Here is a 16,864-nt window from a genome sequence, read left to right as displayed (position 1 = left end):
TGTACCCACACACCTACAGCCCAGTACTGTGGAGCAGAGATAAGAAGAGTGCTGGGATTCGCCTGCTGGCTGCAAGAGAGGCTCAGTGGGAGGCACTATTCTCAAGGCAACAAGGCAGAGCAGGGAAACTGAGGCACTGGTATTTAATAACAAAATCTTTCCTAGATAAGGAATACAGTAAGAAGCCCAGATGCCAAGGAAAATGTGCTTTAACCTGCCCCACGGAGAAACCATGACCTCTGTGCCTCTGTCCCACAGGCTGGAAGATTATTTTTGCTCATGCTATAGCACCAACAAGCAAATGTCTCATTTCCTATTTAAAAATTTTCAAATCATTTTAAATTGATTTGTGAGATGCTCATGTATGTTGATTAAAAAGGTCACAGAATGCCTATGTGTTTAGTCCTGAAGGCTTCCTGCCTTTACCTTCAGGAAGAATCTAATATTTCAGGAGCAGGAGTAATGTCTATTCTGGAATACCAGCTCTCCAATTTCTCACTTAACCACCGCATACCTCACGGCAAACACAGGGCACACAGTTTGGCAGCACAGTAGGTTGCCTTTATTTACCATTTGTAGAAAATTGGCATTGCCATTTCAAGGTTTCTATTAAAAAATTATCAGCAGTAGTTCTGATCATTCAGCAAAGCTGCAGATTCCACGTTGCTGACACAAGCAAGGCTGTTACTCAATGCTCAAATGCAAGACATCCCACGAGCTTATCAGAGCACCTGCCAGAGCTCAGGACCCATTTGTGACTGTGCCGTCTTCCATCTCCTCTTCACCCTCATCACTCGGCCCTAAGAAAGAACCACGGAACACGTTACGTCCATTCTGTATTACCTACTCACTCTCATGCCACACACACTGATTAAAAAAATGAACATACATGAGCATGTGCATACGTACACACACACACACACACACACACACACACACACACACACACACACACACACACGACTGTCAACTGTGTTCCACAATTTGTGGCAGATTTCTACAGATTTCTGAGTTTGAAATCCAGCTTGGTAAATTCTAGAACAGCCAGGGCTATGTAGAGAGATCCTGTCTCTAACCACACACACACATGCACACGCGCGCACACACACCAAAAAGTTTTGCCATATTCAAATGTTTGGGGAAACTACTGGCAAGTCTGCCTATTATTTGGAAGCAAACAGCAGTTTTCCAGATGGATACACGTTACCACGCGTTGTTTGGCTATACCAGCAGTTTCTTACAGACAGCTCACAAAGTGAAGTTGAATTTTTCTTGGAATCCTTCCCATTCTCACCTCCAGCCCATTACTCTACCTTGCACTCTGAGTGCACCTTGTACCCACAGCAAGCACCTGAACACTTGTACGTCTTTCAAATGCTGACTTTCATGATTCATTAGCAGCCCCACTGACGTCCCCAGAAATGTTTGTAACATTAGACCCACAGACCTACATTTTCTTTAACTGTCTTTCTAGTAACGGTGAAGCCTGTGTGTCAGGGAAGTGCTCTACCAGATTTACATCCCCAGCCCAAGTTTTCCAAATTTTAATTTTTGCTTCAAATCTTCAGTTTTATCATTGGTCAGTGCTAGGGACTGAACTCAGGGACTTAAACATGGTTTTATTACTGAGCTCTATCTTCAGTACCACAGAAAAATCACTTTTATTTCTTCATGGAGGACCATGACAGAATGGTATATATTTAATGGGAGTGGAAGTAAGGAAGAAGAGAGCAAGTAGCATCCCTTGGCCTTGCTGAGGCACCAGCAGTTTTTAACCACTGAAGATGCTACTAAATGGAAAAAGCGAACATCTTGGAGTTACTACATAAATAATTTTACCTTGCCTGTCCCCAGGGGCCTAGAGACCACACAGTACCACAGTTCTTTTTTTTTTTTCCCGGAGCTGAGGACTGAACCCAGGGCCTTGTGCTTGCTAGGCAAGAGCTCTACCACTGAGCTAAATCCCCAACCCCTTCCACAGTTCTTAAAAATATCTCATACACTCTCCCTGAGGAGCGACTGACAATTGAAAGCTGCTGAAGTAGAAGAGCCATTTTCTTCAGCAGGGTACCCACTGTAACTTGCCCTTGCTCCAGCAAGCACCCTTACCTCATACTCATGCAAGCAATCTGACTAAATCTGACTAGGGTCACAAAAACTAAAAAGAACCAAAACAGCTCAAAGATAATGATCCTTGGGAAGCTGTCATGGTAGTCGTTCCAGGGATACTCATACTCAAATTTGTACTGTGTTTACTGTACTTGAATAGTGCATCTCTAGTGCTTGACATGCGGACACAAATTGGACATTTGAACAACAGACTTGTTAACACCTAGCAAACACAGCAGTCTTCCCGAAAACCTTTAATGACAGTACCTATCTGAAACTTAAAGATGAAGATATTTACCTTTAATGATGAAACTTGCCCAAGGACAGTACTGGTCAGGCTCTTCATAAGGCCTGTGCTGACCCACTAAACTACCATTTACAGCAACACCTTGCTTCCAGAGATTATGGTCTAAACTTTTCACCACTGGAGAGTTTGTTATTCTGTGAAGATGAACCTGACACTTACACACACCTAAATGGTAGAGGCTATTAACCCACCTGGTGAAGGCAATTGTTTTCCTAAACTATGCACATAGACAACATGTCACTGCTCTCAATAACACAGAGAACTGAATGCATCTGTACATATCTAAGCACAGAAAAAACACAGTAGAATACCAGGTGGAGGAATTCTGAAGCTGTTGCCCTGTGGAATCATTACTGTATATGCAGCGCGTCAGTCCACCAACATGTCCTTTATACAGCATGTGTCTCAGAAGTTCAGTCACCTCTAGAACCTAGTTCCGTCCATATGAAATGTTTTACTACAACTTGTAAAGACCCCATACATATCCCAGTGGCTTAAATTTCTTTATTGACCCTCCCTGCCTCCTGCCTTTGTTCTTCTTTTTCCTTTTCTTTCCCTTTTTTTGATAAAGGGTCTTGTATAGCCCAAGCTGGTCTCAAACTTGTTTTGTAGCCACAAATGACCTTCAACTTCTTACCCTCTTGGCTTAACCTCCCAAATACAGGGATTATGGGCCTAATCATCACGATAGTCAGCTAGTATTGTGTAATCACTCTAGTGTGACGTTTTGCAAGTTCAGACAGAAGAGTTTCCTCACCTGATCTGCGCTCTCTGCCAGGAATCTGGCCAGACTGCAGCAAGCCCTTCAGCCTCTCAACTTCAGCCAGTGTTGACGCGTTTGCTATGGCATTCTAGAAAACACAGGAAAGGGGAGATGGTGATGACCAGTACCCGGAAAGCACCACCGAAGGCCCAAGCACTTTCCCATAGAACATCAACCACACAGTTCTGGGTCAGGGAAGGATTTCACTGGCACATTACAAATCAACCTAGAAAACAGGCTGTCAATTTTCATATTTAGGAGGAGATTCAGGCTCTTGTAAAAGAGAAGTGATCATTTCATATGCCCTTAAAAAGCTAAGTCTGTCTGGAATCCTGTTACTGGAGACTTTAGGATTTTCTACCTACATTCCAACCAGGATTGTCAGCCAGCAAATCTTGGAAAGCAAAGAAACTAAGGCAATCTCCAAGACTGCACACCCAGGTACTTAACTGCTCAAAGAAGTAAATGGATCCTGGGAAAAGGAGAAGAATACAGATGCCTTCAACTACTTTATCTATTTACTTCAAATCAAAGTCTGATCAAAGAGTAGCTTTAAGGCAGTTTTTTCCTGAACTAGAATACCAGTGTCCTTAGGACTATGGGAAGATGGGCTCTACAAGGCTCAGTACTAGGACACCACTGTCAGCCCCAACCTGGCTCTCTCCAGTCACACAACCTGAATACATCCTCACCTTGATTGCTTCCACATCCCCTGCAGATGGCCCACCTTTCTTTTTGTCAGTTGGCAAACCAGCACCTGGATTAAAACTGGGGAGGAGAATATAATTGTTATATTCTGACTGTGCAAGCTGCTTCTCTTACTTTCAAAAGCTTTTGAAAGTAATTCAACCAGTGTAGTATCTTATCTTTGTTAACAAACTGATACAAGAACTCTCTCCTTCAGAAACACCACCCAATCCATCTTCCTAGAGAAAGCATGATGTTTAACATCAAATTTAAGACCGTAAACCGAAATATATGCTCTGCTAACCGGGTAGAAATTTCCCGTGATGTGCAGACCATGAATGGTCAGTCACCATCGTTCAAAGGTAACGCCACGCTAACCGCACTTTGGATTAATTTTGCAGGAGGCCACTGTCAGACAGTGTTTCTGAAGGGGAGGAGAGTTAGGTTGGATATCCGTATCTTACGTTTTGCTTCTCCTGGCAATATCCTTTGCAAGCTGTGCACCCCGTTTGCCCTTGAACATTTTCTCTGCTTCCTGACGCTCCTACAGCAACACCACACACAGAGTTAATGGAAATAGGAATACCACATGCATTTAGATGCATTCCTCAGAAAACATGGAAGAGAATTCTCTGAAGTATTCTGGGTTGGTAAAAACACCAAAAGCCAACTTTAAATTAGACGACACATTGGCCAACATTCTTGGGCAAAGTTCTCAAAAAGCCTCCCCTCCCCCCAGTTTCAAAGAGTGGTCCCAGAGAAGAATTAGCACGTCAACATGGAAATGCCATTCTAACAGGCAGGGCTGCTCACAGCTGGATTACAGTATGCTCCCCATTGGAAATCCATCTAAGCAGACAATTCACTGTGTAGTTCAACTACAAAGTTTGGCCAACTTTGGAATGACCAACAAAGCCCTACCACAAACTGCTAAGAATAAAACAAAACCACCCCACAAAAACAGTAACAAACAACCCTGACTAAATGTTTTCTTTCCCACAGGTTAAGTTTCAAAGTAACAACAAAATTTACTTATTAATAAGCAAGTTTTAAAAAACCTGGCAATGAAAGCAAAGGCCAACTCTGTGATGCCTCACAGCAGTGAGCAATACTCACTTTTAGTTTCACTTTCTGAAAGTCCAGTACTCTGACTTGTGGAACCTTATAAATCACATAGAGTCGATAATGCTTCTTATTGGTCACAGGGTTTCTTAGGATGCTGTAAGAAAAGGGACAGTTCCAATCTCACTCACCACAGCTGATGTAAGGCGGAGTCAGCTGGAGGTGCAATGACTATAAACCAAGAGCCAGCGTGCGCTCTTCCCACTTCACTGTCAGGAGTAACACACGCCATCCAGGAGGGAGCTTTTTATTACCAAGCTAGAGGTGTTATTTCAGGACTATAGTCATATCATCACAAGTAATTTCCATACCTTAGATATGTCAGTGATTTGAGAGATGCCAATGGGTCCAGATCACCCTATAAAATAAGAGTCATAGTAAGGACCGGGCTGACAGGCACACCACTACCCTGAGAGTTTGATATGGCAAGTATCTCTGAAGCAAGTATCTACACTATTTTATTTTTTATTGCTCTGGCACCTAGTCCATTATTAATACAACACAACTGCTTAAATATTTTCTACCTAATAAACTGATAAATATACTCCAGCTTCCTTAAACTTTGGTAGTAACAACATCTGCTTCAACAGAAGACAAAAAGATTTGATTTTCTAAAGCAATCTCAACATGGCTACTAAGCAGTGATTCAAAAATGGAACCAATGCTAATACCAGTGACTTACTTGGAGCAAGCTATTTTCACAGGAACCTCAAGCCAAGATCTTGGTCTAATGTGGGGTTTTGATGTTTGAGACAGAACCTCATATAGCCTGGGGGGTCTTGAACTTGTTGTGCAGCCTAGGATGGTCTTCAATCCTGATCCTCCCAAATGCTGGAATTATGTGTATATACCGCCACACCCGGTGCAGAATGTCTTTTCTTGTTAGTGTATCCCAAGTGGCCACGATATCTGTTATCCTAGATCACCTCTGCCCCCATCTCTTCAAACATCTTCAAAGACAAGGTGAATAGTATAGTTCAAAAAATTATGAATGCCAATCATGGTGGCGCATGTCTTTATCCCAGCCCTCGGGAGGCAGAGACAGACAAATGTCAATGAGTTTGAGGCCAGCCTATTTATTCTATGTAGTGAGTTCAGGCCATCCAGGGATATTCTCAGCTTTTCCCAATTGTCCTGGAAACCACTGATGAAACAAAAATAGCAACACTAAAAACCCACCTTCAAAAGCTACAACTGAACTAGACAAGGTATTTCCTGGACATCTCAGAGTAGGAATAGTTAAGGATACCAGCTACAGGACTGGCAAAGCGTTTATGAAGGCAGGAAGGCATGTAATAAACCAGAGAATTCCATCATAACCAACAGATGTTCAGTCTGAGAAGTTACCAAGGATCTGTATGTTCCAATAGTGAGTACAGGGAGATCTGGATAGATTGTGTGATGCGGCTATAGCAAATGTGGATCCTCGTGCTTCTGGTCTCTTCTCCCATTTGGGACAAAGTTTTGCTATATATATTGTGATGGTTTGTATATGCTCAGCCCAAGAGGCACTATTAGAAGGTGTGGCCCTGTTGGAGTGTGTGTGTCACTGTGGGTGTGGGCTATAAGACCCTCACCCCAGTTTCCTGGAAGACAGTAGTATTCTGCTAGCAGCCTTCAGATGAAGATGCAAAGTTCTTAGCACCTCTGCACCAGGCCTGCCTGGGCACTGCCATGCTCCTGCCTTGATGATAATGGACTGAACCTCTGAACCTGTAAGCCAGCCCCAGTTAAATGTTGTCCTTATGAGAGTTGCCTTGAACATAGTGTCTGTTCACAGCAGTAAAACCTTAACTAAAACATATATATAGTCCTGGGTGGTCGAACTGTGTTCCTTCCAGGACAAATTCCTACACTAAATAAAAACTTGGGATAGACCTAAATTAAGTAATTCACCCCTGCACAGATGAAAGCAGGATACTCACTTCTACCGCATACACACCAAAACTGGAAGGACACAGAAGTCAGTGTGGCCTTGAAAATGGATGTGTACCTTTGTGAAATGGTTCATAATTTTAAAAAGCAATGACAGAGAGCTGAATTTTCAGAAAGCAAACAAGCCATCTTTACACAATCAGAGGGAATGCTAGAGCTTGAAAACTGGCTTACTACCATAAAAATACAAAAGGAATGAAAACGAATCACACACACACACACACACACACACACACACACACACACACACACACACACAGAGTATAGAACACAATGATAGCATGATGTCCAGTTAAGAAAAAGAATACTGTTGCTCAGTAGTGGGGGAGGGGAGCTTTCCTAGTATCTGAAAGATCCTAGATATAATTTTTGATTCTGTAATATACCACCCAGAGGCACTGAAAGACTCACTACCCCACAGCTATGTGATGGTGGAGCACTGGCTTCATAGCTGGGTGTCCTGGCTCATACCTGCAATCCCAGCAATTGGGAGGCTAAGTCAGGAAGACTATATTAAGTTAAAGCCAGCATAGGCTACATATGGAGTTGGAGGTCAACCTGGGTGACACAGTAAAGGGACTACCTCAAACACAGTGCAGGCTAATGGTTGATCGTGAACTGCCTACCAGACTTGATGGTAAGAGCCTATTGGTGAAGGCACCACACAGTTCTGTCACCGGATATGAGAAATCAAGTGGGTACTGAGCAGGAGGCTTCTCAGTGGGCTAGCTTTCATAGTACTAGAGGTGCTATGCAGGCTGCTGGGGGACGTCATCAGCAGTCTCACCCAGTTGTGAGTGCCGTTAGCTCAGTAACCACCATGTGGCAAGACATACCCATGAGTACAGTGGCGGCACAAACATTACTGTATAAACAACCATTTTCTGATTTAAGATCCAGTTCCACAGGAAGAAAATGCATGCCTCATACAATAAATCTGGCTAAGAACCCATGATTGGGGAACTCATTAGGCCTAGGGGTGAACTGTTACTATTTGGTAAGGGGACACAGCATCACACAACTCTATGTATTTATCCCCATAGATTAGTAGTACAGCTCTTGGACTACTATGGAGTGACAGAAAGAGACAGTGCACATATTATACATACAATTAAAACAACAGAATGGATGACAGAGAGAAAGTTTCCTTAAAAGACAAACTGTGATAGGCCAGTAACGCCACTTAATATAGGCAATGCAGTTAAAAACAAACTTAACAGTAGATTTAAAAACCTTACCACTGGTGCTTAGTGATGGCTTAGTAGTTAAGAATACTTCTTGTTCTTTTAAAGAGCTGCCGAGGTTTGTCTCCCAATACCCATGTGGTGACTTACAGGCATTTATAGCTCCTGATGCTCTTTGAGCTGCATTGGTGCAGGCATACATAGTACACATACATATATGCAGGCCATACACTCATACACATAAAATAAATCTAAAACTTGGGGCTAGAAAGATGGCTCAGCGGTTAAGAGCACTGCTGTTCTTTCTGAGGACTAGGGTTCAATTCCCAGCACCCACATGCCAGCTTACAATTGTCTGGGATCTGACATCCTCACACAGACCCTGCAGACAAAACACCAATGCACGTAAGATGAAATTAAGTAAGTTATTTTTAAAAAAAATTCTAAAAATTAAAAAAGAATCCTATCTACAGTTTTTATAATTTAACTCATATAAATATATATACATGTATATGTATATATGCACATTTATGTGTGTGTATATATATATATATATATATATATATATATATATATATATATATGAATGAGTTAGTTAGACTGGCTGACCAGAAAGCCCCAAGGATCTAGCTCTGCTTCCCCAGTGCTTGAATTGCACTATGCCCAACTTGCTTGCTTGTTTGTTTATAAAACATGGGTCCTATGGTTAGGTGGTAAGCACTTTAAATTATGTCATGATACTCAGGCAATTTTAGAAGTAGCTATGTTAATATAGAAAGACAGATAAAATGAAATTGAACTCCTAATCCAAAATATCAATGCATTATGATATAAAGGCCACTAAGAAAGTTAACACCTTCATTTGTTGGGGATTGGTTCTAATGCTTTGATTTAATTGGAAATCTACGTGTCTAAACACTGAAGGTTCTTGCCCACAATTGGTTTTTTTTTTTTTTCTTTTTTCTTTTTTTCGGAGCTGGGGACCGAACCCATGGCCTTGCGCTTGCTAGGCAAGCGCTCTACCACTGAGCTAAATCCCCAACCCCCACAATTGGTTTTTGATCGATCAATAAAGATGCCAGGAGCCACTGGCTGGGCAAAGGGAGAAGGGGCAGGACCCTTAGATTTGCACAGGCTAGGACACAGGAGAGAGGGGAAGAGAGGAGAATCACCAGGTTTTGAAGGGAGATGGATCAGATTTAGAGCTGCAGAAGGAAAATCATCCAAAATGTAGGTGAGAAGGAATGCAGCCCTGGAAGGGCTACCCAGAAGTGTCGTGGGCAGCTAAGACTAGGGGGCCACCCAGAAGGAACAGAGCAGCAGAGATAAATCATAGATTTAGAGGGCGCGGAGTCAGGATCACTGGAAGGACATCTAGGACAGTTGGGCGGATGATTCCGGTGCCCAGGCTTTGCGCTGGCTGAGGAATTAGCACACATGCCTCTTCCATCTGCAGACCAAAGGGATCCTGGGTGGCTGGAAGCTCGGCCTGCCCGGAGCCAAAGAGAAGTAGCAAACTCACTGCTCCAATTCCCTTTTAGACGAAGTCTGAAATCTGGCGTGTACTTTATAGTTTTGCCCAACTCACTTATGAGCTGAGATTAGAGTACCACACCGAACATTGCCACTCTGCAAAACATGAGAGTCTGTTTATCCATTGAAGGGGAAGGAGGGTTTCAACAGAACATCAGAAGCACTAATGATAGTGAGTGACAAACTAGATTGCACCTAATGGGAACTCTCCTACCAAGACACCCAGCAGAATCAAACTCAAAAGGCAGACCAGAGAGGGCAAAGAGATCAGGGACTTATAATCCAGATGCTTTGCCAATTCCTAGCACAAAAAACCAGCCAAACCAACACAACCAAAAACAAACAAACAAAGGCTTAAATAGTAAAATAATCAGGGAAAAACTCAAAGAGGAAATAGATAATTTCCTGAAGGAGAAAAGAACCCTTAACCTTGTCCTTTTACTAGTTTTCTCCATTCAACTTACCAGTTCCACTAGACTGTTGTTGGTGAGAATGAGTTCTGTCAGGCAGGGAAGAGCCTGATCGAGACCCTCACCTATACGGCTAAAAGAAAAAGAGAGGCTCTCAGTGAAAATAAAATTAAACACGCTAACACTTCAGTATTAACACTTCAATGTTAGAATGCTCTTCTCCCACATCCCATCTCAGGGAGAGTATCAGAGGGAGCCTGGCCTGAGGCACAGGGTCAGTGACAGGGATGGGATGACCCAAGGACCCCATGCCTCCTCAGCTTCTTTCCGCTGCCAAGCGGTCTAGTACAACCCAAGGGAAGGTGAGATTCTGGGGCAGAAAATAACTACCTAGCTAATTTACAGTTTCTTGTTCAGAAAACTCAAAACCCAGTAATTTTGCATGTAGAGAGCTGGTATAAGACATTTATCAGAGGAGAATGTTTAATCATGAAAATAGCTCTCCTTAAAAACACTACTCAGTGCATTTATGGGTATGGGTGTATGTCTTAGATTGCATATCTACCAACTCTGTGCTTGGCTCCTGTGGAAGCCAGAAAAGGGCCTTGAACTCTCTGGAACTAGTTTCAAGCTGCCATGCTGGTCTGGGAAAAGCAGCAGCCAGTACTCTTACCTAAGAGTCCTATCTCCAGCCCCTGGGTTCTTTTCTTAATGAAAGTTTGCCAGCAGGGTGGTGGTAGCACATGCCTTTAATCCTAGCACTTAGGAGGCGAAGGGAGGCAGATCTCTGAGTTTGAGGCCAGCCTGGTCTACAGAGTGAATAACAGCCAAAGCTCATAGAGAAACCCTGGCTCAAACAAATATGATCTTAATTTCACAGAATTATAGAAACCAACTACAAAACCAAAAACCAGCAGAATGGATGACGTATAGGGACTCAGTGAAAAGTAATTTTATTTCATAAAAAGATTTTTTTTGTGACAGGGTCTCGCTATGTAGCCCTGGCTGGAATTTGCTGTTGACAAGGCTGTCCTTGAACTCAGAGATTAGTTTGCCTTAGACTCCAGAGTGTTAGGATTAAAGGCAGACACTATTGCACATGACCTCTATAAATCGTTTTATTATGATGCTGTTGATGATGGCTCTGAATCTGAAATGTTGATATAGCACAGTGTTCCAAATTCAAAGTTTAGTATCAGTTACAAATATTAAAGATTTCTGAAGAGTGGCAAGTAAGGTCAGACCAACACCCAATCTCTTAGGCAAAGAGCTCTATTCATTTCTCCCTTTAAGAAGAGACATGGAAAGGCTGGTGCGGTGGCTCAGCAACTCAGACCTCTGGCTGATCTTCCAGAGGACCCAGACTATTCCTAACACCTGGAGCAACTCAGGACTATCTGTAAACCCAGCTCCAGAGAAGCCGATGCCCTCCTCTGACCTCCAAAAACACTAGGAGGGTGTGTGATACCTGCAGGCAAAACACTAATATACATTGGAAACCAAACCAAACCGAACGGTATCTTTGGGGTTCATTATAACACTTACTTAAGGGAAGAAAGTATTCTCACTAGCAGACACTCACCAAATTCTGTTGTTGTTCACTAATAATGTTTTCAGTCTTCTCAACAACGGAAAGCCATCCAGTTTCCTGATCTCATTGTCAGAAAAATCAATAGCATCAAACTGGTCTAAGGTGGCACCCAGATTTTCAATAACAGGAATTTTATATCCTGTAGAGGGAAAAAATACAACAAATATTAATATAAATGAAAAGTCCTGAAAGTAGTAGGAGTATTGGACAGTAATTTGGCTCAAAGCTTTCATTCAGGAAGTTAACCTGGCACTGGGGCCATGCCAAGCACTGAACAAAAATAAGATAAACAACGAACGAGTTACGGAGTCCCTAGTGCTACGAAGCTTGTAGTCCTGAAGTAAACTTGAAGAGGCTAAAGGCAAGAGAAGAACAGATGGGCATGCTTACTAGTATTGGTGCCCATGGTTTATTAAGAACGTCTATGAGGTGGTCCCACTGTTTTAAGTCCTTAGCGTCATTAGTCTCCATGACAGAATTAACACTTTAAACTGCTACTGTTGGTGCCCAAGCCTTGTTCAGGCGCTGGTGACCAGTATTCTCAATCCTCCACATAACTCATCAGTGTAGCTTCATGGTGTCCTGACTCACCCTCCTCCCCACCGGCTCCAATTCAGAGCCAAAAACGGTTTACATATATCCACAAATTACAACGAGCAGAGCATTCCCTTCATTGTCTAACGGCCATCATCATTGAGCTAGGTACTGCAGAAAGAAATGACGTACACAACCCAGTTGTGAAGGAGTGCAATAAGAAGTATGGTGCCAGATTAAGCACTCTCAAGATTGCATGGATTTCTGAAATACAGCACTGATCAAACTGTGCCAAGACAGTGAAAGGATCCAGATGCTCCTGAACTGGACTTTTTCTCTGAGAAAGTTAATTTCAACAAACAAACAAACAAACAAACAAACAAATAAACACAAAAAAAGCACTAGGATTTCCCATAGGCAGTAAAAAAAAACCTGTCGCAAATGTCGGTGCATAGTGCCCCGTGACTGTGGTTGCCTCGGGTCACAGCGTTATAACCTTAACCCTGTTCAAAGCCATCTCCTGAACAGTTAACGATTGCATTCTCAATTCTATTTTAAAAACCAAGTGCTATTACTGTCAAAACCGAACAGGTGGGTCTCACCGCCCCACACATGGAAGTACCATTAAGCCTTGGTCGAACAGCTGGAAAACACCTTTATAAAGTGAATTATCAGGGGCTGCGAATTCGGCTCAGCAACGCAAGTGCTTGCCTAACAGACATAAAACCCTGGGCTCATCCGAAGCACCATATAAATGTGCACACATTTAAACCCAACATCCACAAAATGGAGTCAAGAGGGTCCGAAGTTCGAGATAATCCTTAACTATATAACGGTTTGAAGTCAGCTCGGAATACACGAGACTCTGTCTCAAAAACTAATGAACAAGACCAAACGTGACTTATTGGGGCAATTATGGTAACTTTGGTACATATTCAACCTACCCTCGCGTGCCATATTAACGCATTTGCTAAAAACCAGTCGGCCGCCGTTCTGTACGTAGCATTTTCTATTTTCCTAGTCCTCAAACAGTTAAGGCTGCTCAGCACGCGAGGCAAAGCCTAATGAGTAAGGACCGGAGAAGGAATCGAGGCGCCGCGTTTGCTAGCAGGTAACAGTCCCAAAGGTCCCTGCGGGACCATCGATTGGAGATACCCCAGGCCCAGGTGGAGGTGGAGGCCCGCGAGCCAGGCTCCGGCCTCCGCGCACGCGGCGGGGCCGGCTTCTCGCGGCCGCGCGTCGGGGCCGGAACACAGCCCGCGCTCCGTCTAACTCACCGCGGAGGTCCAGCTCACGGTCCCGCACAGCATTGGTGTACTGTGCCGCCTGCTCGATCAGCTCCGCCGTCAGCTTCACCATTCTGTCGCCGCCCGCGTACCCTCACCTCAGACACCGGCCTGTGCCTCCCGCCAGTGCCGTGTCCCAGGGTGCACCGCGCCTCGCCGCCAGACAGCATCAATCAGAGCCCCGCGCAGCTCGACCGCCAGGCTAAAGCAATCGAAGACGTAGCCGAGTGTCTTTGCTTCTGGGTTCTGTGCTTGAGCGTGCCTGGGAGTGTGGGGAGCCCAGATTCCAGGTTTTTGTATCCAAAAGATAAGAACACGCGAGAGATACTCTATCTCACGTCAGTGCACCTCAAGGGAGGGGTAGTTGGGACTCCGCTCCCTTCTCCAGCCAACAAGGGGCGGAGACTGTGAAGTCTCCAGGGAGCCAAATTCTTAAACATTGGATTTGGGCCTCCGCACAAAAGGTGCAGGACCAGTAAGTAGACTAGATTGCCTTAAAACAGAACACATCTGACCTGGTGAGGGTGGACTTGTGGCCTATAGATATTTACGTATTCATACCAAAGGGCTGATCAGATGGCTTAGAGGTTAAGAGCACTTGCTGTTTTTATAACACACTTGAGTTGGCATTCCAGTACCCATTTGGTCACCTGACAACTGCCTTTAACTCCAGCCTTAGGGGATTCGCCATCCATTTCTAGCCTCCTCAGACCCCTGCAATAGCAAACACACACACACACACACACACACACACACACACACACACACACACACACACAAGCGCACACACACACATACATACATACAAACAAACATACAAATAAAATCATGAAGTCTAGGCATGGTTGAGAATGTCTTTAATTCCAGCAGTTTGGAGACAAAAGGAGGTGAATTTCAGAGATTGAGGCCATCCTGGTCTACAGAGCCAATTCCAGGACAACCAGGGATACACAGAGAAACCCTGTCTCAGGCAAACAACAACAACAAAAAGTTCATATGACGTGCAGGAGAATACACACATCAGAAATTGACCTTTGATGAGTGCCCCAGTGATCACAACATATCTGCAGAGCCTTGGCCTCTGCCCCCAAAGCCTTAATTTCACAAAACTGTGTGCTTATTTTTTTTATCATAGCTTATTAATTAATGTCCATGCTTGCCTGTGTATGTGTGGAGGGGAGGCTTCGGACTAAAATTCCCTGGAGCTGGCCATTGTGATCCTCTGGAAATGTGTGTTAGAATTTGAATCTGGTCCTCTGCAAGAGCTGAAAACACTCTTAAAAACACTGTAAAACTCATTTGTATAACTCTGTGGTTTTGTCCACGTGAGGACAGATACCCACAATGGTCAGAGGTGCCAGATACTCTGAAATTAGAGTTACAAGTGGTTGCTGGGATCTGAACTTGGGTCCTCTGAAAGAGTTTGTTGTTACAACAACAAGAGCTGTACGTGCTCTCTTACTTGCTGAGTCACGGAATGACTGACTGACCTGAGGGTAAACTTGAACAGCTCGCTCTCCTGTCTCCACCTCCATGTGCTAGGGTTATTGGAGTGAGTTTATGTAGCGGTAACTTTCAGCCCTGGGCCATCAACTCCAACTGAGGCTACACCTTCACCAATGACCCTCCCTGGCCTCTCACAATGCCCAGTCTCAGCTGCTTTTCATAACCAGTACCACCTGGGTAATTCTCACACGTTACCAAGTCCAGCTGCATCGTAAGGTGCAGCTTTGGCATCTCTGGAATACACTTGCCAGAAGATTTCACCTCAGTGATGCTGGTCTCTTCTTAATCACTGCTAATTTCTTACCTCCAGCTAACTAACCACTATCAATCGGACCAACCAGTGGTTCCTTCTATTCTTGACTTTAAATTTTTTTTTTTTTCGGAGCTGGGGACCGAACCCAGGGCCTTGTGCTTGCTAGGCAAGCACTCTACCACTGAGCTAAATCCCCAACCCCTATTCTTGACTTTAAAGCCAGAGCCACATGGCCAAAGCTACCAAGTTCTGCTTCTTACTGGAGCTAGAACATGGCCCCCTTCTTCTATTACATTATCGCCAACTTTCTGTTTTTCAACCCCACTGGCTAATGCTTGAATGCTGGGATTAAATGTGTGTCTCACCATGCCTGGGCCCAAGCTCTTCGTGGTGACTATGTCTCAAGATCCAGATCAAAAGCTCGTGTCATCCCATGTCAGTTTGACATACAATCCTATCTCCTTGTATCCAAATGACAGCAATAACCAGGTCATATAAGTATCTGATGTTCAACTGCAAATGTATAAACAGTAAGTTTAGCTGGGTGGGCTCTTGCCCTGAGGTCACCACTACCCTAATCTGTTGATCTTGAGCACAGGACTTAGTTCAGTTGTACCATCTGGTGCCCCTTTAATACTTGAGCTGTATATTATTATATTTTTATAACAACAATATATTTTGTGTTTTTCCTTCCTAAGCTTGCTACACTTGATTAAAACTTCTCTTCATGAGAGTAAACCAGAGGACAAAGTCTATGCTGGGCTTTTCTGAGACTTCTTTTACCTTAGCCTCTTTACTCTTTACCTTGGCCTCAGGTAGTCTCTTCAGACAATGGCAAAAAGCAGCAACATTCTTCACCAAAACATCAGAAGAACAATCTCCAGTGTTCAAATCACCCTCAGCACCAATGTCTTCCACATTTCTACTAGGATGACACATTAAGCCCCACTTAAAGTATCCCACTGTTTCCAAAATCCCCAAATCCATATTCCTCCAAACAAAATCATGGTCAGGCCTATCACAGCAATACCCAAGTCCATGGTACCAACTTCTGACTTAGTTATGGTTTCCATTGCTATGAACAGACACCATGAGCATAGTGACTCTTATAAAAGACAACTTTAATTGGGGCTGGCTTACAGGTTCAGCAGTTCAGTCCATTATCCTCACAGCAAGAAGCATGGCAGTGTCCAGGCAGATGTGGAGCTGGAGAAACTGTAAGTTCTACATCTTGTTCAAAGAGGGTCTTGAAGCCCATCCCCACAGTGACACACTTCCTCCAACAAGGCCACACCTCCTGATAGTGCCACTCCCTGGGCCAAGCATATTCAAGCCAATGTCTTCCACATTTCTACTAGGATGACACATTAAGCCCCACTTAAAGCATCCCACGGTTTCCAAAGTACCACACTACTTACCCAACACTGATATTGAGAGACCAGATCTTGGGTTTAGACTCCATCTTATAGAACCTGACCTAAGGTTGAACTCGAGTTAACAAACAAGCCAGCATCTAGCATCAGTTCCCAGGTTACTCCCAAATAAGACCAGTTTCCAGGTTACTCTCTCCAACAAGCCTGCCCCTGGCACTTTCTAACAGCTACCAATCAGGAGGAAAACAGAAATCAGGTTTATGGTTTGGCT

At 43.8% G+C, this 16,864-nt stretch overlaps 1 protein-coding gene across 3 annotated transcripts; it reads right to left on the bottom strand.

Moving 5' to 3' along the window:
• Positions 1–539: 539 nt before the first annotated feature.
• Positions 540–14,162, bottom strand: Snrpa1 (small nuclear ribonucleoprotein polypeptide A'). Of its 3 annotated transcripts, none has more exons than NM_001271323.1 (9): positions 13,453–13,604; positions 11,633–11,780; positions 10,105–10,183; positions 5,300–5,346; positions 4,983–5,085; positions 4,331–4,410; positions 3,872–3,947; positions 3,174–3,267; positions 540–800 (listed from the first exon to the last, which is right to left on the bottom strand). In NM_001271323.1, the coding sequence occupies exons 1-9, from the start codon at positions 13,532–13,534 to the stop codon at positions 742–744; spliced, it is 768 nt and encodes a 255-aa protein (NP_001258252.1). In that variant the 5' UTR covers positions 13,535–13,604; the 3' UTR covers positions 540–741. The 3 variants fall into 3 exon arrangements, with proteins under 3 accessions (NP_001258252.1, XP_006229385.1, XP_063138075.1); XM_006229323.5 differs by lacking the exon at positions 13,453–13,604 and adding an exon at positions 13,120–13,398; XM_063282005.1 differs by lacking the exons at positions 540–800; positions 3,174–3,267; positions 4,331–4,410 and having other exon boundaries at positions 3,908–3,947; positions 13,453–14,162.
• Positions 14,163–16,864: the final 2,702 nt, after the last annotated feature.

The sequence above is a fragment of the Rattus norvegicus genome, chromosome 1, assembly GCF_036323735.1.
Source record: "Rattus norvegicus strain BN/NHsdMcwi chromosome 1, GRCr8, whole genome shotgun sequence".
Taxonomy (NCBI): domain Eukaryota; kingdom Metazoa; phylum Chordata; class Mammalia; order Rodentia; family Muridae; genus Rattus; species Rattus norvegicus.
This window is presented reverse-complemented; position numbering and strand designations above follow the sequence as displayed.